Consider the following 22,263-nt stretch of genomic DNA (forward strand, 5'->3'; position numbering starts at 1 on the left):
GGTAACCCTTCTCCACGGTTGGAGCCTGACCTCTCCCTTTCCCCCATATGTCCTTTACATCATGTAGTAGAGACATTGAATCTTACCAAATGTGCTTGAGGACTTTTGTGTATGTGTGTGTATGTGGTATTATTGGGGATTGAATTCGGGGGAGTTTTACCACTGAACTACATCCCCATCCTTTTTTTAAATTTTGAAGCAAGGTCTCACTAGGTTGCCTATGCTGATCTCAAACTTAAGATCCTCCTGCCTCAGCCTCCTAACTGGCTGGAATTACAGGTGTGCACCACCATCTCCTAAGAGAAATTTTTTAAACTGAAATAAATATGTGGCAGATTTATATATCAAGGCATTGCTACATGATTCTGAGCTGTTGTTTTCTTTTTTTGGTGTTGGGGATTGAAGTCAGAGCCTTACACACATACTGTGCCACTCTGCTACATTCTCAACCCCCTAATCTATTATTAAATGAAGAAAAACAATTTACAGACCATTCTGCATAACCTGAGTCCCTTTTACAAAATGTATATGTGCAGAGTTATAGCAATATAAATTCATTAAAAAAAAAAACCAAGAACACAGAATAAACTATATGCAGTGGTTACTTCTGAGGTTGAATGGACCTTATTAGAATTTTTGTTGTTGTTGTTTTAATGAGAAGTAGGATGGTAAGAAGGACTTGATTTTTTAATTTTCAATGTTTTTCAAAGAAAACATTAAACTGAAAAAGAAAAAAAAAACGGGAGGTGGAAGATCAAAAGAAAATGTAGTTTTGTTGTTTGCTTTTGGTTTTTGTTTTAATTCATTATAATGACAGTTTCTTTTTATTTATTTATTCAAAGTATATAACACGATGTTTTGATATACATAGTGAAATAGTTCTTGTAGTTAAGCAAATTAACAAATCCATCATCTAGTATAGTTAGCCTCTTTTTTTAATGTGATCAGAACTCCTAAATCTTCTTTCTTAGTAAATTTTCGGTATACAATGTGATATTAAAACTGTGGTCCTCATTAGATCCTGGGATTTACTCATCCTGCACACCTGTGACTTTGTGTCCTTTGCCCACCATTTACTAAGCCAGCAGTCCCTGTCCCATTCCTCCCTTCCCGTGGGCTCTTGACCCAGAGTCACAGAAGGTTCCATGAAGCAGAACATGAACATTTCCCTAGCTGCATTATTAGTGACTGCTGAGCCTGACCTCAGGGGGCAGCTGAGTCAGTTCTTAGCTCCAAGGACAATGTGTCATGTCCCCTGAAGGCTAAGAACAGCAGCATGCCACCTGAGACCAGACCTGCCAGGCACCCAGAATCCAGGGTCCTCACCTTTCCTTCCTGCTCCCTGACTGCTCTCCAGTCCCCGTGGCCATTCAGTCCTGGTCTGTCCCTGTCTTGTGCCTTGAGCTTCATTTTTCCCGACCCTTTGTTTCTTCAAAAATTAGACTGAGATACTATGCAGAATATTTCTCCAATGGGACAAAGTGACCTTCTTCACATCAATGTGCTTCAGATATTCAGGTGTTCAGGTCCACACACAGGGCACACAACACCTGTGCAAAGTGCACATGCACATGTACCCAAACACAGACACTTAAACGCCACACCCCAGGCCCTCTGATTCTAAGCAACCACCTAATCTTAATCCTTTAAATGTGATTATTATTATTATCATTATTATTACTTTAGGTAATTCTGGGAATTCTACTTCCTCCTTCAATTCTCAGCTTGGAGTTCAAGAACAAAGATGACATGCCCTATATGACTCAGGCACAAGAAATCCATCTCCAAGAGAAGGAGCCAGAAGAACCAGAGAAACCCACAAAGGAAAAAGATGAAGAGGACATGGAACTGACTGTAAGGAAAAATAAATAAATAAAATATATTTTATTTTATAACAACATATATTTATAACAGTTATTTATATGTGTGTTATTTTCCCTGAGGAGAATCCCAAATGCACTGATAAGGTTCAATAGTTCTTAAGGTCAGATAGATGTCCCCATCCTCAAGTTAGTCATGGGTGCTGCCATTTAAGAATTGAGACCAGAGTATTATAAAAATGCCTCTTTATGCACAAATAACATGACTGTTATTTGTGCATAAAGAATTCAGAGCAAGGCACCCTCAATTTCCCAGGCCAGCAAAGGTTTATAAACAAGGAGATGATGTAGCAGTCTTAGCACGCAAAACAAGAAAGGAGAACCATGATTTGGGAGCAGCCAGCTTCACAGAGCTGGAACCATTCTGCTGATCAGAAGCTGAGCCCTTAATCTATCTTCAGGGTCAGGCTCACAAATACAGCACTAATTGAATTTTGAGGTTTGTATGGAAAGCTTTTATTAGCTCTCCCCAGTGTAATTATAGAACATGGGTGCTTTGTTCTGCAGAGGGAACCAATGGGCAGCTGCGCATGAGATGGCTTCCCACAGCCCCCGCCTGAGCAGCGTGACTGTTACTGGCTCCTTGCCAAAGACTAAAAATATCCCATGCTATTAAAGGGACACATAAGGCTTCATAGCTCAGGAAACATCAAGCAACCACTCCCTAAGGACTTTCTTGATATGCCTCACCCCCCTCACCACTCCAGCCAGCGATGGCTGCCATAATCACCCAGAAGGAACTGTGAGAGGAGAAAACGAAAATTGGTTTTGCTCAGGTGACAAAAGGCCTATGCATTATCATCCTGGTGGGGCCACTGAGGATTGTTCTTCCTCCAGACAAAGAACATTTCCTTCAGTGGGCCCCTTCTCAACCTCTGTTTGCAGACATGATCTCTAACTCAAACACCAACTTTTGTTTCAGTTTCAGGATTTTTAGAAAAATCCACGTAGGTCTCTGCTCACCTCTATAGGAATACAGATGGTCTTCCCTGAAATTATCTTACCATAATTTTGGCTTCTAAACCCCGCGATGGATAGGAAATAATATTTTAATCATTAGATTTGACATGGGTAGGGATAATGCTGAATCTTGGGCAGCTCAGCAGAGGAGTAAAGAGTGTATTCTCTAGAGTCAGAATCCTCCCCATCACCTCTTGCTGTATGATTTTGAGCACTTTCATCATTTTTTATTGTGGGCATAATAACTTTATGTGTCTCACAGGAAGCTGTGTAGTTTAAAACATATTCATGTAAAATGCTTAGACTGGCAGCTGACACACCACAAAGGTTGGTAAATGCTCACAAATGCACACTAAGCATTCTTTGTACACTTCTTCATGGAATCCTCACACTGGATCCACAAATAAGCACTGTTTTTATTAACCCCATTTTACAGATGAGGAAGATGGGACTCAGGGAGATCAAACTGCCCAAGTTTACCCAGTTGCAAATCTGGGGTTAGAACCCAGGCAAACAGACTCCACTGGTCCCTTTTTTGATTCAGGGAAGGAGAGAATTTCTTCCTCCTTTCAGCTACTTTGGGTGAACACATAGTAGAGAGAATTCAAAAGCAACATGCAGGCCTCCTAAGTCAAGTGTGAGGTGACCTTGATGTAGACACACATCCTAGGAAGTCAGCCAGGAGCTGACTCAGCCTTCTGCCTGATTGGATCTCCAGGAAGAAAGCAAAGGGAGGAGCTTCCCCTGCTCAGGCTAGAGCTTTGAGGATCTGATCCTGCAGGAAGCCACAATAAAGGATGTATCTCTAGACTGAGAACAAAGTCATCTGGCCAGAGGACAGCCTCCCGTACTGTGTACTGAGAACCTGCATAGGAGACACAGGGTGGCCTTGCTGCCTGGGCTTGTTCTCCCCAGGGAGAAGGAAAGGAAGTAGGGATGGACTTGAGGACAGCAAGCTCAGACCCTGATGGCAAACTCTGTCCCTGCTGGGGCTCCCATCAGCAGGCTCACCCCAGGCAGGATTGAGGGTGCAGCTTGATGATATCTCCCCTTCTTTCATAGGATTGACATTTGAGCTTCTGTGTTAAACTAACATATCTCCTCTTATAATGGGACATCCTTTGTCCTGCCAAAACTATAACCCAAAATATTCGCCTTGGTTCATTCCATTTCAGAATGTTTAGTAGTTCAGGATCATTAGTTCATGTCAAAGGATCTTTTTCTACATTAACACCTGTGCTTAGGCAGCAGAGATTTAAAATCCACAATGTACAGTGTATTTGAATTTGACCCTTAAATTCTGCTTTAGGAGATGTCAAAGGAAACATTTTGACAATAGGGAAAAGAAAAATAAACCAAATCCGGCAAGTGAAGCTGCTGAGGCCGGAATTGATGGAAGGGCAAAAATGCTCTAAAAAGAGCAGGCTTTTTAAAATTGGCATTTGAATCATAAAGGCAAAACTGGTTACTTTGTTTTCTCTCCTTCCCTGAATCAATGGCCTTGTAAGTGTCTCCACCTTGCACTTTGCCTGATAAAGTACCTACATGTCCACAGCCCCAGAGATGGCTACCTTGGGAAATCCAGTGTCCCTGGAGATAAGCCCCAGCTGCCTCTCTCCAAGATGCCTAAAGATCTCCAATCTACCTTTACTTCTATCTCATTATGTCTCCAGAAGGCATTGCATTGTCTAACATAGACATAAGCAGAACTGAAGCAGGATAATTATGTTACATAAATTATAAATTATAGAAGGACAAATACCACGTACCTTCAGAGTTTCTTGAGATCAGTGATCAATACTTAGAGAATTCTATGGGGGGTCTAGTGTTATCCATCATGAAGACTGACTCAGCTCACTGACATTAAACACCTAGACAGACCGTGGAGGAAAATTTGATCTTTTAATTAACTCAAGGTCCTTTTCTAGCCAGTGTCTACAAAGAGATGGAAGTTACCTTCCCAGAAATTCAATTGATTAGAGAGAAATCATTTGTGATCATCACATATTTGAGCAAAGTGGTTATTTGAGACAGTGACTGAAGTAGTTGAAACTAATATTTGCATATTTTAGGTTCGTTTGTTATTTGAAAACAGAATTATGTAGTAGTTACTTCTAGTCTCAAGTTCGAGACAAACTTAAATTATTGCTGTAATTAGATTGCTCAACTTGAAATTCTTATGCCCAGTACTCTGTCTTGTCCCAAATCCTTTTAGTTCCTCATCAGTCATAATATCTTACCCCATTTTTACATTTAATAAAAAAAAATCTCATTTCCCAACAGCATGAAACTAACCTTATCTTAGAACAATATTGAAGAAGTAAAGTCAGAAAACTGTACTGCTATACATTCTAATAACATACTTTTTTGTGTGCAAAATCCCAACTAGATAATTTCAGTGAAGAGTAGCCAAGGTCTCATGTTACTTAACTAGCTAAGTTACTGAGCATCTATTATGTGCCAGGTGCTAACTTATTGGTAGACCAACCCTATATCAGGGGCTCTTATTACCCCTGTTTTACATTTAAAAAAAAAATTAAGTCTTGGGGCTGGGAATGTAGCTTAGTGGTAGAGCACTTGCCTGGCATGCTTGAGGCCTTGGGTTCAAATCCCAGCACTGCAATAAAATAAAATAATAACAATAAATACATAAATAAATGAGAAACTGAATCTCAGATTAAAAATACAATATTCTTTTTTTTTTACATAATGAAAGTTTTTAGTTGTTAAAGGCATATCTCACAGAGCAATTAAAACAACTTTGGTTCATAAATTAAATATATTACACTTGAAATAAGCTTCAAAATCTACCTATAATCCTCACAAGTGAAGCTTCATGAGCCAAAAATAGTGATTTTGGTTCTGTAAGAAAAGTGTATTGACTTTAATATAATACACAGCTTTGTCTATCATGTTAAAGAATTTCAGTGTCTTAGTTGTGGAAAGATTTGTCCAACTCATACTTGTTTTATACATAGTGAGAAACAGTGGTATTCTGATAAAATTAACAGCATTATTCTGAAAGACTGGAAACTGATTTATCACTTACAATTTGGAATGAGAAACTGTCTACATCAATCTTTCTTTTTTTATAATTTTTATTGTTGGTTGTTCAAAACATTACATAGTTCTTGATATATCATATTTCACATTTTGATTCAAGTGGGTTATGAACTCCCATTTTACCCCGTATACAGATTGCAGAATCACATTGGTTACACATCCACTGATTTACATATTGCCATACTAGTGTCTGTTGTATTCTGCTGCCTTTCCTATCCTCTACTATCCCCCCTCCCCTCTTCTCTCTCTACCCCATCTACTGTAATTCATTTCTCCCCCTTGTTTTTTTTCCCTTTCCCCTAACTTCCTCTTGTATGTAATTTTGTATAACCCTGAGGGTCTCCTTCCATTTCCATGCAATTTCCCTTCTCTCTCTCTTTCCCTCCCACCTCTCATCCCTGTTTAATGTTAATCTTCTTCTCATGCTCTTCCTCCCTACTCTGTTCTTAGTTACTCTCCTTATATCAAAGAAGACATTAAAAAATACAATATTCTTGATGCTGTTGCTGTTGTCATGAATGAGAAGGGAATCATGGATTCTTTGGGAAGATCTCCAACAGCTTGGAGATGAAGACTTCTGCAAGCCGAGGCTGACTAGGGTCCTCCTATTGTTGCCTGGCTGCAAAGAAAGTCAGCATGCCCAGGACTTGTCATACCACTAATGCCAACTGTAGCTCAGATTTTACCAGGACTGAATCAGAGAACCAAGGCACATGCCTACCGTTTGAGCAGATGGCCCTAACAACTTCAGGTGCTTCAGATAACTCACCTCTTGAGGGCTCATGATCTTTGGGTCAAGTAGGGACTCTGGTTCAATTTACCTTTGACTTAAAAGTCATCAGTGTAGGTGGAGAGAGAATCTGAACCCAGAGGTAGCCTGTCTCACAATACATAAGGACAGGGTGGGGGCACAGATTCCTCCAATGTGGCTGCCCCGCTACACTCTTCTTCCCTCTTGGAACGCTGTGTGTTTTCCATTGTCTGCCTCTTCCAGAAGGTTCAGGATAGAATAAAATGGTCAAGAGTTTTCCCCAAGACCTTCCATCCCAAACAAAGGAAATGTATAGATTGTACAAGAGTGCAATCACATACCTAGGGAAGGCATGAACTTTAAATTGCTGGGGGGGGGGCGGGCAGGAGCTCAGGTTCTTCTGTTTAATGAGCTCTGAAGTATAAAATAAGCGAGTCAGAGTATATGCTCTGCAGAGCCCTGCCATGATGAGTTCCATTCTCTCCCTCTGTAGGCAATGTTGGGACGAAACAATGGGGAGTCATCCAGGAAGAAGGATGAAGAGGAAGTTCAGAGCAGGCACCGGTTAATCCCTCTGGGCAGAAAAATCTATGAATTCTACAATGCACCCATTGTGAAGTTCTGGTTCTACACTGTAAGTATCTTTCCTTTCCTAGTGGATGGCCACAGGAGCCAACATTCACGTCTCAGGCACCGGGGTGGTTTTCTCTGTGAGTCATACGTAGCACACATTGCAGGAAAGGAAGCTGTATGACCTTGCTTTTCCAATAGTTTTGCAAGATCTGTGGAGTTTGTTGGGCAGGTTCCACAGGCTAAATGTCTTCTCTTCAAAAAACTTAAGGAAATGATAAAAGTGAGAACCAATAGAAATAGATGTGAGGTGAGTATGAATTCAATCTAGTAGGAAGTAGATGTCCACTTTCAAAACACTTTCCTGTTCTGGATGGATGAAGACTAAGTCAGAGTTGCCTCCTTTAGGTGCCAATCCTGGGTTTTTGTGGTTGGTTTGTTTGTTTCTTTGAGGGTGGGGGTTTACATTTAGTAAATAAGACTCAAGCACAGTGTGGAAGTGGTGTGACTAGGCATGGGTAGCATATGCACATAGCTACTCCCAATCTAGTATTGCCAGCAAACAAATTTTATTGGTTAGACCCAATAAACAACAAACAAGCAAAAGAGGCAGAAACTACCAGAACAACCAATAGTCATGGCAAAGATTATTCAGTATGTACACCCCACAAACCATGCCTACAAAACCTTGGGTTCCTGAAGAGGCCTCCTGAGAGGGTAGAAAGGAATGAACTGCTGGTTTTCCACTTCTACTTCTCAATGATATTTTAAGGTGAGCTTGTGGCCCATGTCATCTCTGATTCTCCCCAGAGAATCAGAACTGTGCAAAGACAAAGGAGAGTGCATCTGTATTTTTAGCCTTTTTGATAACCAGCTACAGAGCAATCCTTTGAGTCAGCAACAAGATAATCTGAATCTGAGGCTGAGATGACTCAAATGTCTAGATGAGGTGCTTTTTGTGTGGCCCTGTGTGCTAACTAGCACTGGCTGTATAGCAGAGACTCTCAACCTCAGCAATATCAGCACTTTGGGGAGGGTAAGTCTTTATCGTAAGGTGCTGTCTCCGACATGTTGCATATTTAGCAGCATCCCTGGCCTCTACCTACCAGATGCCTATAGCACTCTTCCTCCAAGTATGACAATCAAAATATTTCTAGACGTTGCCAAACATCCCCTATGGGATTAAAAAAAAAAAAGCCATCAGCTGAGAACCACTACTTTAAAGTATGGTCTCAAAAGAGGATCCGAGATTATGAAAATATAAATATTACATTTATATTTAGTAAAGTAAAACTTCAAATGTATTAATGTTAAGAAAAGAGAATATGGAAGAATATAGCCTACTAAAAAGAAAAAAAAAATTCTACCCCCCTCAACGGAAGCATGCAAAAAATATTTCTATTTCTACATTTTATACAGATCTACATTATTTTTACCTTGCAGAAAACAGCATAGTGGTGACAAGCATGGACCTTGGAGTAAGACAGCCTGGGTGGGAATCCCATCTGTGCCTCTTTGTATTGTGTAACGTCAAACAAGTTACTTTCCTATTCTGTCCACACTTTCCTTAAGATGGGGATTTTATATACACACACACACACAGACAGACACATATGTGTGTGTGTGTATATATATATATATATATATATATATATATATATATATATATATTATACCTTGTAAAGTTTAATGGAGATTCAGCGTGTTGAAGTAGGTGTCGTACTTAGAACGATGCCTGGACCTGAAAGAACCATATGTACACCCCAATGTACACGTGTCAATCAGCGTTGTATTCATCTATCCATCAGCACTAATAACAGTATCACTTGTTGAGCACTTACTATGTATGAGGCAATGTTTCCGGTGCTTTCTAAATACTCTCCCTAACCCATACAATTTTATCAAGATATTATTTGTACTATCATCTCATACACATATCTGCCCTTGCTCTTACATTATACTTCACCAATTTTCACAACGTAGAACAGGGCTTGGCAAGCTACAGCCCTTGGTCCAAATCCAGCCCACTGCCTGTTATTGGAGCCTGCAAGCTAACAATTGCTTCTACATCTTTATTTATTATATGGTGCTGGGAATGGAACCCAGAGCCTGGCACACGCTAGCAACTGAGCTACACTCATGGCCCTGTTTTGTTTTGTTTTTGTTGTTGTTTTTTTAACATTTTTTAAAGGGCTGAAATAAAATTTTTGAACACATGAAAGTTATATGAAATTCAAATGTCAGTGTCCACAAAGATTTATTGTAACACAAGCAAAGTCACTTATTTACCTTTATAGCCTAGCTGCTCTTGTGCTATAACAATAAAGTTGATTACTGGTGATAGAAGCCTCTTGACTTGTAAAGCCATTACAATTAACTATTGGACTCTATAGAAACAGCTTGCAAACTCCTGATCTAGAACACAAAAGAAATCAGTAGAAGTAATTGTGTCAAGAATTTTCTATCACTTATATGAATGTTCACCACTCTTACCTTCCAAGGCATCTTTTTCTCTTTCTTGATCTGCATTCAGTTTTATAGTAACTTTAGTTTGTGCTCCCCCTAGTCCCCACTGACTCATGTCAGGCAATTGTTAGCCAAGATTGCTTTTAAATTACAACCACCTACCTCGGCCTCACATTCGAATCACCTGGAGAGCTTTTAAAACACACTGGCCCCTGGGCTCTACTCCCAGAGCTTTGACGTCATTGGTGTGAGGTACAGCCTGGGCACTGGGATATTGCAGAGTTCCCAAGTGATTGTCATGGTCAGTAGGGACTGAGAACCACTGGCCCAGACAAAGAACGGTTAGTTTTTAGCCCATATTTCTAAAAGATCCATGATGAGAACAGATCTTGTTAAAAACGCCAACTCCTCACTCCATCATAGACTCACTAAATCAACCTCCAGGCAGGAACCTGAGAGGCTGTGTTTAGTGAATGTCACAGGTGCATTAATGCTTAGGGAAGCTCAGGACCCACTGCTTGGCCTAAATCCTTTAAAGCATGCGGGATGATAACTCTTTGAAGGGTGGGACCTGAACTTCCAGCTCTTCTTACATGGCTGATGGAGTTAGCCTCAGCAAACCCATCACATTGGATCCCCCAGTTGTTTCCAGTTGTGTTTATACAATTGCCAGGAATCTATGTCCACATGTTGACAAAGCCCAGTCCTCAAGGAAGTGGACAGAGAGAGGTGTATCAGTGTTTTAATTCCCCAGGGATGCTTAACAATAAAATTCAGCTTTAGATTAAAGGTCTCTTTGGCTTTGGGTTGGGTTCTCTGTAAAAGTATTTCTCACTATGATTTCAAAATCTTCCCTTCCTACTCTCCCAAGGTGCTGGAAGGGAGGACACATCTCACTTCCCCACAACCCTACTTGATCGCAATTTCCCGAGAGCAGCTTGGGTCCTCTTCTAGTCCAAGATGAAGGGAGGCAGGGACCCATCTGGCTCCCAGACCCTATCTGAGTTGAGAGCCCATTTGAAGTATCCAGCTAGAGAGGATTCAAATCCAAGGAGTGCAGTGGCCACAGATCAGGGGACATGATAGGCACCCAGAGCTATCATGGAGGGCTCTTTCCTGGAGAGTAGGCAGGTTAGATTTTTAGACAAGATGAAGAACATGAGCTGGGATTTTAATCCAACTCTCGGTGACTTTGCTGCCCACCTTCCTTATACCAGACACACTAACCCTATTTTCAGAGGACATACGGGACTAGTGAAGTCATTTAAGTATTAAGCTGCAGAAGTTCTGGTAGAAGTGGGTACATTGCGTAAGTGGACCTACAAGTGTCAAGAAAAGATAATGCCTTAGAATGTTTTATATGAAATTGGGTAAAATGATGAAACCAGGACAGTTAACAAAATTCATTTCACTGAGAATCAATAAAACTTGATTCAATAAAGAGAAGGAAGCAACCAGGAAGAGAGAGTGATTTCAAGTCAGAAGGCACCAAGAGTGTATTATAGAATTTTAACCACTGAATTCCTTTCTTTGCATTGTGTAAAATACATACTCACAGAAACTGTGGAGTGAGTGCCAATGTGTTATGATGGTAAATCAAAATCATGCAAACCAAGTCAGACTGTGAACTATTTTTTTTTTTTTCAGTGCTGGGGATTGAGCCCAGGGCCTCTCATATGCTAGACAAGCACTCTATCACTAAGTCATACCTCATCCCTTGAACTAATACAGCATCCTACATGATTTAAAAAAAAAAAAAACTCTTTCCTGAGAAATTTTTGTAATTTGTTAATGTTCCTGAAGGTGTCAAGGTGTAGGGACCTAGGCACAAATAAAGATGACAGTCCCAGGGTGGGAGAGGAAAAGCAAATCACTTGGATGGAAAGAAAACTCAGAGGACACTTGGCATCTGTGTAACTGGCTGTCTGTGGTGATGACATTGCTTTTATTCATGATATTGTTTAACTCTGACGAATTTTCTCCTTTAAGGTATGGAAGGGAGGGGTAGGGTGGGGTGGGGGCTGGCATGTATCTCAATGGTAGATCACTTGCCTAGTATGCTCAAAGGCCTGGGTTCAATTCCCAGCAACACACACACACACACACACACACACACAAAGAGGTGAGGAAATTACATGCCAGTTTTGTCTGCAAATATATTAGGATATCAGAAACCCTTGATTCATATTAAGAATCTATTTATTCACTTACCAAAATGAGAGAGAGAGAGAGAGAGAGAGAGAGAGAGAGAGAGAGAGAGAGAGAGAGAAGGAAGGAAAGAAGAGGCCCTTTCAGTAGATAAGGCAGCATCTCTCCAGTTCCCCAGTATATCTCCCAACCAGGCTGCAGCTTCCTCTACCTTCCAAGCTCCCACCATGTCCCAGAACTCTGGAGGCCGCAATCCTCTTGCCCACACAGTGTGGTATTCTTTGCTATACGGTGGCCTTGGAAGAGTGCAGGTGATGTGAATTAACTAGCTTTGAGTTTCTACTCACAGCCCCTGAGGCCAGTAGTGCCTTGTCTGAAAAAGATTTTGCTTCTGTGCCATTTCCCTTAGGGTGAATTTTCTCTTGCAAGGCCCCCACCAGCTCTCTGTCACTCCATGCACCTTGACATTGCTGAATCCTCTAGTGACAGGCACCAACTTGAACCCTGAGGAGTTTTTCCTGATATCCATCAATTGAGCCAGTCACATCAGAATTCCCCCTCAAAGTGTGAGAGCCTCAGGATGAAATCTCTCTCTAGTCGCTGTGGGCTGCACAGACCCATGCCTTTCTGTGAGTTGTCTTCTCTCACTTTGTTTCAAAGAAGTAGATACCAAAAGTGAATATTCCAGCTGGGCACAGTGGCACATGCCTTCAGTTCCACCTTGGAGCCTAAAGCAGGAGGATCACTTGAACCCAGGAGTTCAAGACTAACCTAAGCAACATAGCAAGACCCTGTCTCAAAAACAAACAAACAAACCAAAATATTCCAACTGGGCTAGGGCAGGAAGGTAGTACAATGAAAAACAGGAAAAACCTTCCCAGTTCACTGACAAGCCAAACACTTTAAAGTATGAGAAAAAAGGAAAACACTCACTTAGAAGAAAACTGAAATGGAGTCTTAAGGTAAAGTCCGGGCTAGTTTCATGTTGGTTTGACCAATTTGCAGGAATTACGTGTGTCTTCTTTTCCTTCTCATGGGCATTATTTAATTGTCTAGTGTTAGGCAAAAATCCACTGTGCAGCAATAGTCCAGGAATCTCAAATCTGAGCCTGAGCAAGAGCCATCCTCACAAAGTTTCCCTGTTTTGCTAGGAAGACATAAGAAATCAGGTCATTGCAAAACAAAATGATACGTGGTGACATATACATACCAATACTGTGTGCCCAGAGACACACAGAGGGTCAGAAGGAAGACTACATATTAAGTTATTTCAAATACTACAGGCTTTTTTTAAAAAGTTCTTTTGCTAGTTTAAAGCCTATAATTTCATTTTGTCATGAATTCTCTGTCCTGTTTGCTGACCTTGTTCTGTCCTGCCATGCAGTGGCCTTGCCTGAGTCCAGGGCTCCTGGGCCTCAGCAGCCAGAGCACTGTATTGTATTTCCTTACAGCTGGCATATATCGGATACCTGATGCTCTTCAACTATATCGTGTTAGTGAAGATGGAGCGCTGGCCTTCAACCCAGGAATGGATCGTCATTTCCTATATTTTTACCCTGGGAATAGAAAAGATGAGAGAGGTAACTGCTTTCATAAAAGAAAACATAAGAGCAGGAGAGTGTTTATATTTGTGGATGGAGGGGAGAAGGGGATGCTTGGGATCCAAATTAAGCCAGAATCTATCTTTTCTAATGCCTTGAAGGCTGTTTCCTGCCACCTTTGACGAATCTGGGGAGGCTTCCCTGGCTGATGTTCACAGGGTTGTCACTCCATGACCGCTTTGGATATGGTCTATTTTCTGCTCACAAACCTTTTGTCCCAAGGAATCCTCCAGTTGTCTTCCACATCATTTACACCTCTCTTTACTTATCCCTATAAACATAACTTTTCATATTTGGCTATTTTTAATTCCCATTTCAATCTCTTACTTTGGGTCTCTTTGGACACAGTCCACCAATACCAATGTCATTTCTGCAAACGTCCTTCAGCAGCTCTAGCAGGGGGTCTGCTCTCGTTCATTTATTTAATTTATTCTCTAGTTGACTCCTTGTCAACATTTGTCATGAGCCTGCTGGGCACTAGCCTTTCCACCAGCCCTAGGGATCAATCACTAAGGCCAACTGAACACGGTTTTGGTCCTTCAGGTTGAGGCTATGGGGTTCCTCTTTTATCCCCTCATCCTTATGACCTAAAAGAGCTATTGAAATGCCACCCTTATATGATTTGTTTGGACTCAAGACAACCTCCCAGACAATGGATGCTACAAAAAAAAAAAATGAGATGAGAAAACATGGAGGAAACTTAGATGCATGTTACTAAGTGGGGAAAAAAAGGCTACCTGCTTCCAAATACATGATATTCTGGAAAAGACAAAACAGTGGAGCCAATAAAAACATCAGTGGTTTCCAGGGGTTGCAAGGAGGGGGATAAATAAGTGAAGCACACAGGCTGTTAAGAACAGTGAAAATACTCTATATGATACTGTTGTGGTGGATGTATGTCAGTACACATTGGTCCAAACCCATAGAATGTACAACACCAAGAGCGAGCCCTAGTGGAAAGGCTAGACCCTGAGCGATGTGATGTGTTGCTCTCCGTTCATCTGTGATAGCTCATGCTCTACTCTGGCGGGGGGTGTTGATAGTAGAGGAAGCTATGTGTGTGGGGGGGCAGGAAGTCCATGAGAAATCTCTGTACCATGCTGCAGATTTTGCTGCTCTAAAAAATAATATACTTCATTAATTAATAAATAAATAAAGCTCTAGATTCCAAATGCTTCTTCCAGAATGAATGTGGTCAAGCAAAAGTCCACAAGAGGGCTCTGCAGCCCTGTTCAACAAACTCCTGTTTCACCAGAGGAAGCCACAGAAAAGGCAGGCTTGTGAGGGGATACAGGCTCATCTCATCTGCACTTTCCTTGGAACTGCAGGGCCCAGAGGGGTGTGTTCTGGAGGCAATGCTCTTGTCACATCCACCACACCTCCAAGAGCTCAGGAACAATCCTGGTTGCTGTACTTCAGGGGATGGATGGACCTCATCGAAAAAAGGATTCCTACAATCCACATATCCACCCTGATTTTTCTCACCAAAAGAGGTTCAGAAGGACTTGCCTTCTTGAATTCCAGCTCAAGAATGTTCTCCTCCAGAGAAAACATGCGGTGTCTATTAGATGCATTTGTATTGGAATCATAAAAAATTTTTTTCTTGGTATTCAGAGGCTTTCTCTTGGGTTTTTAAACTGGGAGATATTTTAATTCTAACTAAAATGTCTCCATCCCAAGAACTTAGGACAAGGTATATTAGCCCCATTAAATATGACTGGATTAAGTTAAAAACAAACAAAAGCAATGGAGTACCCTGTCTTGTTCTAGCTGGTTGTCTACACTGAGGTCCCCCAGTTCACAGAGCCTTCTGCTTCTGGACGGAGGTTGTGGATTTGCCTTTTCAACTAAGAGCAGCATAAGTTTGCTCTGGTTTCTGTGTGGCTCTGAGAACTGGGCTGCCACTTCGGGGGACCCAGTGGCTGTGCAGTGCCAGCTGGCGTTCTTGCAACTTAACGCATATTCCTTCCCCACAACAAGCAGAAGAGGGAGAGACTGGAGCCTGGAGATTGGAGTCTCTCCAGGGACTAGGCTGGAAGAAGACAGGGAGCAGTCTGTACTCCATGGACTGTTCTGGTGGAGACTGCCAAGCCGGCCAGCTGCCAGGACCTTCCGGGCCTAGCTCTCTCTCTCTCTCCCCAGGCAGCATGTCATGGCAGGAGGGCAGGGCTTCCCAGCTGGGTCAGGAGGGGGTCAGAGGAAGAGTCTTGGCTCCTGAGGAAGCTGTGGGGAGCCAGGCAGTGACTGTCTTAGTGTCTGACCTTTCTCTCTGTGGCCTGGTGAGGTTACCCCTCACCCTGTGTCCCTGCCCTGAACTCCATCAAGAGATTCTCCACTACCAAGGGGAAGAAGACCCCCCGCTAGACACCCGCCTGAGGAGCTCAGACGCAAGATCCTGGAAACATGGAAAAGTTTGCACTTCCGTGCCTCCCAAGGGATAAACAAGGACAGCTCTGTGGTTTCACATGCTGCCTTCCCGTTCCCAGCACCACATACTTCTGCCAGTAGTCACCAGGCAAGCCATGGTAATCCCTTAACAGAGTGGCACTGTTTACAGCATGGCTTTGTAGACGTTATCTCATTCCGGTCCTCCTCCCCCCAACTCTGTGAGGTCAATGGCACAGTTATGATGACATCCCCACTTTACACGTCTGGGAACCAAGGCTCAGGGTCGTAAGCAATTTTTTTTTTAATCCACAGCTGGAAAAGAGGGCTAGGACTGAAAACTGTCACACCATCTCAAGACTCTTTCCTCTGCAGGGTCCCAGGATGCTAAGGAAGGTCCTTGGGGTTGGGGGGAGATTCCTGAATCTTGACCCTTGATCTTTTACTTCTGCTTCACCCCAAGCTATTTTGCTTTTATCTCTTTTCTTAATGTTGTGGGACACCACAAAAAAAAATGTTTTCACTATTTAAAAATTTTACTATATAACTCTGTGTTTAACAGTTTGAACAAAAGGTTAGAAAAGCTCCAGGGTTTTGCCCATCCTCCCTCCCTCTTCCTCTTCTTCTCACACACACACACACACACACACAGAGAGAGAGAGAGAGAGAGAGAGAGAGAGAGAGAGAGAGAGAGATGGGTTGAGATGGGGCCAAGAGTGAGAAACAACCAGGACAATGGCAACACTCCTGATGGGTACAACAGTGGCTCTCAGAGACATGTTAGAAAGGAAGATCCTCTGGCCCACCCCAGGTCTGCTTCAGCAGGAACTTGAAGGTGGAGCCAGCCATCTGTGTTTTAACCAGCCTTGAATATGATTTTGATGCACACTGAAATTCAAGAAACCCTGGGCTAGAGGTCAGAGGAGAAACACTGTAGAGGATGAAGAACAAGGCTACCAGGTGATTCTTGATATCTTGCTCAGCCTTCCAAACCCAAGCCTTGATTTACTAAACTTCCCCTTCTTAGTATTTCAGACCAGGGTAAACCATTATAGTGGATATGAGGATTCAATCAAATAACAGCTGATTATTTGAAATAATCAATAATAACCAGAGAAATGACTGTCCCCAGTCTTTTTTCTCCTCTTCTTTGAGACATCCTGAGTGAGAGAAAGGGTCGGTCATGGTGAAGAGTTGGAAACCTTAGTAGTAAACATAAGAGAATCATGAGATTGACATTTCCTAGAGCCCACGTGTGGTAGTCTCTCTTGGCTTAAAGTAAATCGAGAGTTCCACCCCGCAACTCAAATGTGTAAAAGACAGGAGAATTGCTGCCAGGTACCAACGCAACGTCTATTGACAAATATTTATTGAGTGTCTATTATGTAACAGGCCTGGAATACAAAGGCTCTGCTCCCAGAGTTCACAATCTAGTGAAGAGGGAAGGAAGGAAGGAAGGATGGATGGATGGATGGATGGATGGGCATACACATATTCATATAAACGTACATATACATGTACAGAGAAGATAATTTTATAGTGAGAAAGACTTCAAAAATTCAATAGGGCAATATATTAGAGAGTGACTTGGAGACATGGAAGCTACTGCAGCTAAAATGGTCAAAAAAAAAAAAAAGCCTTCCTAAGTAGAGGACATCAAGGAGAGACATTGAGGATGAAGAAGAGACAAATATGTAACATTCTGGGAGAAGAAATGCCCAACAGAAGGGATAAGCACAATGTCCTGAACATGGGATGGAATTTCTGTGCTTAAGAGCAGGCCAATGTGGATGCAGGGTACAAAGGAAGGGAGCATGTGACGGGACATGAAATGAGGCCACAATAAGGAGTTTGGGATTTTCTCTAATGTAATGGAAGCCATCAAAAATTTTAAGTATGCATCTATCATAATTTGCTTTAGTTTCTGTTGTTGTTCATTTGTTTCTCAAGTCTCTCCTTTTTAAAAAATGAGGACTAATTAACCCGTAACAAATACTAAAGATGCAGCTTGATGAGTTTTTTGCCTACACAAACAATCCATTCTGTAATCACCATTCAGATCACAGCTTAGGTTTTTGAAGATCAGAGAACGGATTCCAGTCTGGTAGGCAATAATGACAACAGGGATGCCAGTTAGAAGCTTGCCACAATCATGTGTGAGAGGTAATGGGACTTAGATATAATGGGAAATGGAGGTAGTGAGAAGTGGATGGTCAGGTTGTGCTTAGAAGTGATAGGACTGGTTGATTCGAGGGAGGAGTTAAGGAGTGTTCCTGAGGGAGTGGCCTGAGTAATTCAATATGGCGGAGCTGTTTACTAAAGTGGAGGAAGATTTTGCAAAAGATTTGTAGCATACTAAGAAAAACAATGTTATAGCAAAACCCCCAAAGGATCAAACTTATTGCTTATATCTGCTTCTAGACCATTTGCATTTGGATCACCTAAGCTTAGCTCAGTTGTATATTGCTAGCATGCAAGCATTCAAGTAGACACAGATGGTGGGGGGGCTACTGATATTAGCTAACAAACCAAGCACATTCCAACTGGGCTTGAAATATAGACACAAACCACACTTTAACTCCACTCTCTCTCTCTCTCTTGCCTTGTAGATTCTGATGTCAGAGCCAGGCAAGTTGCTGCAGAAAGTGAAGGTGTGGCTGCAGGAGTACTGGAATGTCACAGACCTCATAGCCATCCTTCTGTTCTCTGTTGGAATGATCCTTCGTCTTCAAGACCAGCCCTTCAGGAGTGATGGGAGAGTTATCTATTGCGTGAACATCATTTATTGGTACATCCGTTTACTAGACATCTTCGGAGTGAACAAGTATCTGGGCCCATATGTAATGATGATTGGAAAAATGGTAAGCAGTGTCACATTCCACAATTAAACACTCAGGGTCACCCCAGGTGAACTGGGCTGGCACGCAGTGATCACACAGAGACAGAGAAATACCTTTTTCTTTGGGTCCTATGATGGCTCCTCTGACCTTAGGGGTCCGTGGAAAGAGAGAGAAGAGAGGAGCTGAACATTTTATTGGGAAGAAGCCATTCAAATGAGGCAAGGAGAAGGATTACAAAGGAATAGGTGAGTGTAGCTCAATCCCCTTGGGTGACGCCTGCACCTGAAGACGCGCCTTGCTATCTGAGCTGGGACAACACCCAAGTCACCACGAAATGTAGTGATTGTTCAAAGCCTCGTGCTTCAGGACTGGAAGACGTGGTCATTCAGAGCAGCTCACCACAAAGGAGGGCTCTCTAATTCCATGTTTTAAGTTCTCAGAGGAAGAGTTATAATAATAGGAGGAGGACTATAATTTATTTGGACCTGCTATCAAAGTCTGCAAGAGATAGCTCCAGGGGTGTTTTACTTTATCCCCCCCACGCCCCACTCATACTGGGGAATGAACCCAGAAGTGGTCTACCACGAAGTTACATTCCCAACTCTTTTTATTTTTTATTTTGAGACAGGGTCTTATTAACTTGCCTAGGCTGGCCTCAAACTTGTGATTCTCTTGCCTCAGCCTCCTGAGTCACTGGGATTACAGTCATGTACCACCAAGTTTGGCTGGGTGTTTTATTTTTTAAATTCCCGTTAAGTGTTTGGGAGTTTGACTACATCTGTATACAAAAACTGGGGAATTTAATTATTAGCCATTTGCAAACTACAGAATATACAAAGATGATCTATTTTGTGCCAGGTACCAGCCTAGGATTTGAATGTACAAAGAGATTCTTTCTATGAAATAAACATTGAGAGAAAGAAAGAAAGTAATTAATACACAGTGTGAGGATGTTGTGGTAGATGTGTATAAAGTACAAAAAGAATATAGGTCAGAAAAGCATTCACATGAAAGTTATGTTGTAGCTGAGTCACAAATTTTTAACAGATTTTTAAAGATTTTTTTTTAAAGATGCTTTAAAAAAAAGTTATAGAAAGATTCATTTCGCTACATAAATGGAAGAAAAACAGTGTGTGTTTGAGTTGAGTTCAGTTGAGTTTGAATTTTGAATTGAAGATCATACGTTGTGTGTATTCTTACACTGCTAGGAAATAATGTCTGTTTAAAAAAAAACAAAAAACAAAACTGGGCACTCTGGCACACATCTATGGTCCCAGTGGTTCAGGAGGCTGAGGCAGCAGGATCGAGAGTTCAAAGCCAGCCTCAGCAAGGCTAAGTAACTCAGTGAGACTCTGTCTCTAAATAAAATGCAAAATAGGGCTGGGAATGTGGCACAGTGTTTGAGTGCCCCTGAATCAATTACCAGTACTGGGGGGGCGGGGAAGCTCCAAAATGCTGCACCTAAATCTTTAACATAGAATCCCTAGCAGAACAAAGTAATATGCTTCCTCATAAATGGCCAAGGACTTTATCCCATATTTCTTAACCACACACCAGCTTTTAGTCTTTTTCCATAAAAACTGAGCCCTAGAGGACAGCACTGACAAAAATCAGGGAGTGCATGAGTAAATTGACTCCTTCCCCACACTCCCTAGACAAAGAGTCAGATCCTGAATCCCAAACACTAGGCATTTTATCAGATCTCCCACTTCTTCTGTATATCCCCTTTGTAGGACCTATTTGGGAAAGCTAAGTACATCCATCCTACCTATGTGAACACCTCTTAATGAGAAACCTCTTTATTAATAATCTGCATTTTTATTGTATGAGATATTGAAACCAACAAGTGGTCAATAGAGGTCTGTTTCTTTTTCATTCTTTCTCTGTGTGTGAGAGAGGGGGTACGGGGTTTCAACCCAGAAGGGGGTGCTTTATTACTGAGCTACATCCCCAGAACTTTTTACTTTTTATTTTGGGTCAAAGTCTCGCTAAATTGCCCAGGCTGGCCTCAAAATTGCCATCCTCCTGCCTCAGCTTCCTGAATTGCTAGGATTACAGGTGAGTGCTACCATGCCCGGCTAATAGCTATACTTTTTCAATAGATATCCTTCTTCAAAAACTCAAGTTTTACTATATACATCATTATATATAGTTTTACTATATATAATTTTTTTCACTATATATAGTTTTACTATATACATCATTGCCAACTCAATATTTATCAAACATCTGGGTGTGTGACTACTAAAATGAATCTTACATACAAAATCTTCCTACAAAAATCACTTACAAACTCTTGCAAGAATTTGAATTCACAATGAATTGAGTAGAAGACCTTAAGCAATGTACTTAACCTCTTTGAGATTCAGTTTACTCATTTTTCAAGTAGTAATGAATAATGAAAGTGCATCTTGTAGGTTTGTTGTGGATCATTAGAAGTACGTTAAGTGGCCATCCATGTCTGGCTCATGGTTTAGTGGTTGATAAATTGTATCTGCTATCATTATGTTTATATTGCGTTTTTAAAGTACAATGTAAAAAGGAAATATCAGTAAGCATGATTATTCTGCTATAAATTTAACCTTTTGATACAGAAGGTTGGTATTTGTAATATCAGCCATATTCAAAGTATGTTTTAGTCAGCTTTTTGCTGCTGTGACTAAAGAATCCAACCAGAACAATTGTAGAGGAGGAAAGGTTTATTTGAGGACTCATGATTTCAGAGGTCTCAGTCATAGAAGTGTGGTTCCATTTCTTGGGGCTCAAGATGAGGCTGACCATCATAGCAGAGTGTGTTACAGAGGGAAGCAGATCACATCATAGTGATTAAGAAGCAGAAAGAAAGAGAACCCACTCTCTAGATACAAAATACATACCCCATAGCCACACCCTAATTAACCACTTCCTCCAGCCACACCACATCTGCCTCCAGTTACCGCTCAGTTAATACCATCAGGGATTAATTCAAAGATTCTCCTCCAAACCTTCTTGCATAGTCTCACACATGAGCTTTGGAGGGACACCACATGCAAACCATAACAGGGCACATATCACCAAACCATTCTAGAGAGGAAAAATTTGAATTCTCAAACTGAAGTTACTCACTCAAAACTGAACCCCAACTCAATTGAGTATTTTTTGGCTAGGAAAAAAATATGTATATTACTCTGTTATTCTACCTGGTATGTTGTCTTTTTTTTTTTTTGTACTTTAATGATGAATTTGAGATTTTGGTGAGAATATCTGTCTAAGGACAGATTCTATAGTTGGGGCTTAGTAGAGCAGTCTATGGATCCTTCCCCCAATTTATGTATGAGTAGTAGGTGAATTTTCTTGACAAACTTTTATGAAATTCTCAAATGAATTGTTCCTTGGCCCAATGACAGTGAAGAACTCTAACAGCTATAAAACATTAAGCTTTCTCCACCTTGACACTCTTGATACTCTGGGCTAGGTAATTCTTTGTTTGAGGCACCATCCTATATATTACAGGTTGTTCAATGCTGTGGCCTCTGCTCATTAGATGCCAACACACAGAGTTCTGACAAAACTGTCTCCAAACATTGCTGAGTGTCTCCTGAGGGACAAAAATTACCCTC

At 41.4% G+C, this 22,263-nt stretch overlaps 1 protein-coding gene across 13 annotated transcripts in view; it reads left to right on the top strand.

Annotated features, from left to right (window-relative positions):
- Trpm3 (transient receptor potential cation channel subfamily M member 3) overlaps positions 1 to 22,263 on the top strand; it is a 536,247-nt gene that overhangs the window by 453,649 nt on the left and 60,335 nt on the right. For all 13 annotated transcript variants that reach the window (XM_058584013.1, XM_058584014.1, XM_058584015.1 and 10 more), the window contains 4 exons: positions 1,687 to 1,854; positions 7,148 to 7,288; positions 13,290 to 13,418; positions 18,434 to 18,685. In XM_058584013.1, the coding sequence (XP_058439996.1) occupies positions 1,687 to 1,854; positions 7,148 to 7,288; positions 13,290 to 13,418; positions 18,434 to 18,685 (690 nt within the window). The remainder of the gene's footprint in view (positions 1 to 1,686; positions 1,855 to 7,147; positions 7,289 to 13,289; positions 13,419 to 18,433; positions 18,686 to 22,263) is intronic.

The sequence above is a fragment of the Marmota monax genome, unplaced genomic scaffold (genome assembly GCF_021218885.2).
Source record: "Marmota monax isolate L192 unplaced genomic scaffold, Marmota_monax_Labrador192_F-V1.1 WCK01_AAM20220418_F8-fsc00059, whole genome shotgun sequence".
NCBI classification, from domain to species: Eukaryota; Metazoa; Chordata; class Mammalia; order Rodentia; family Sciuridae; genus Marmota; species Marmota monax.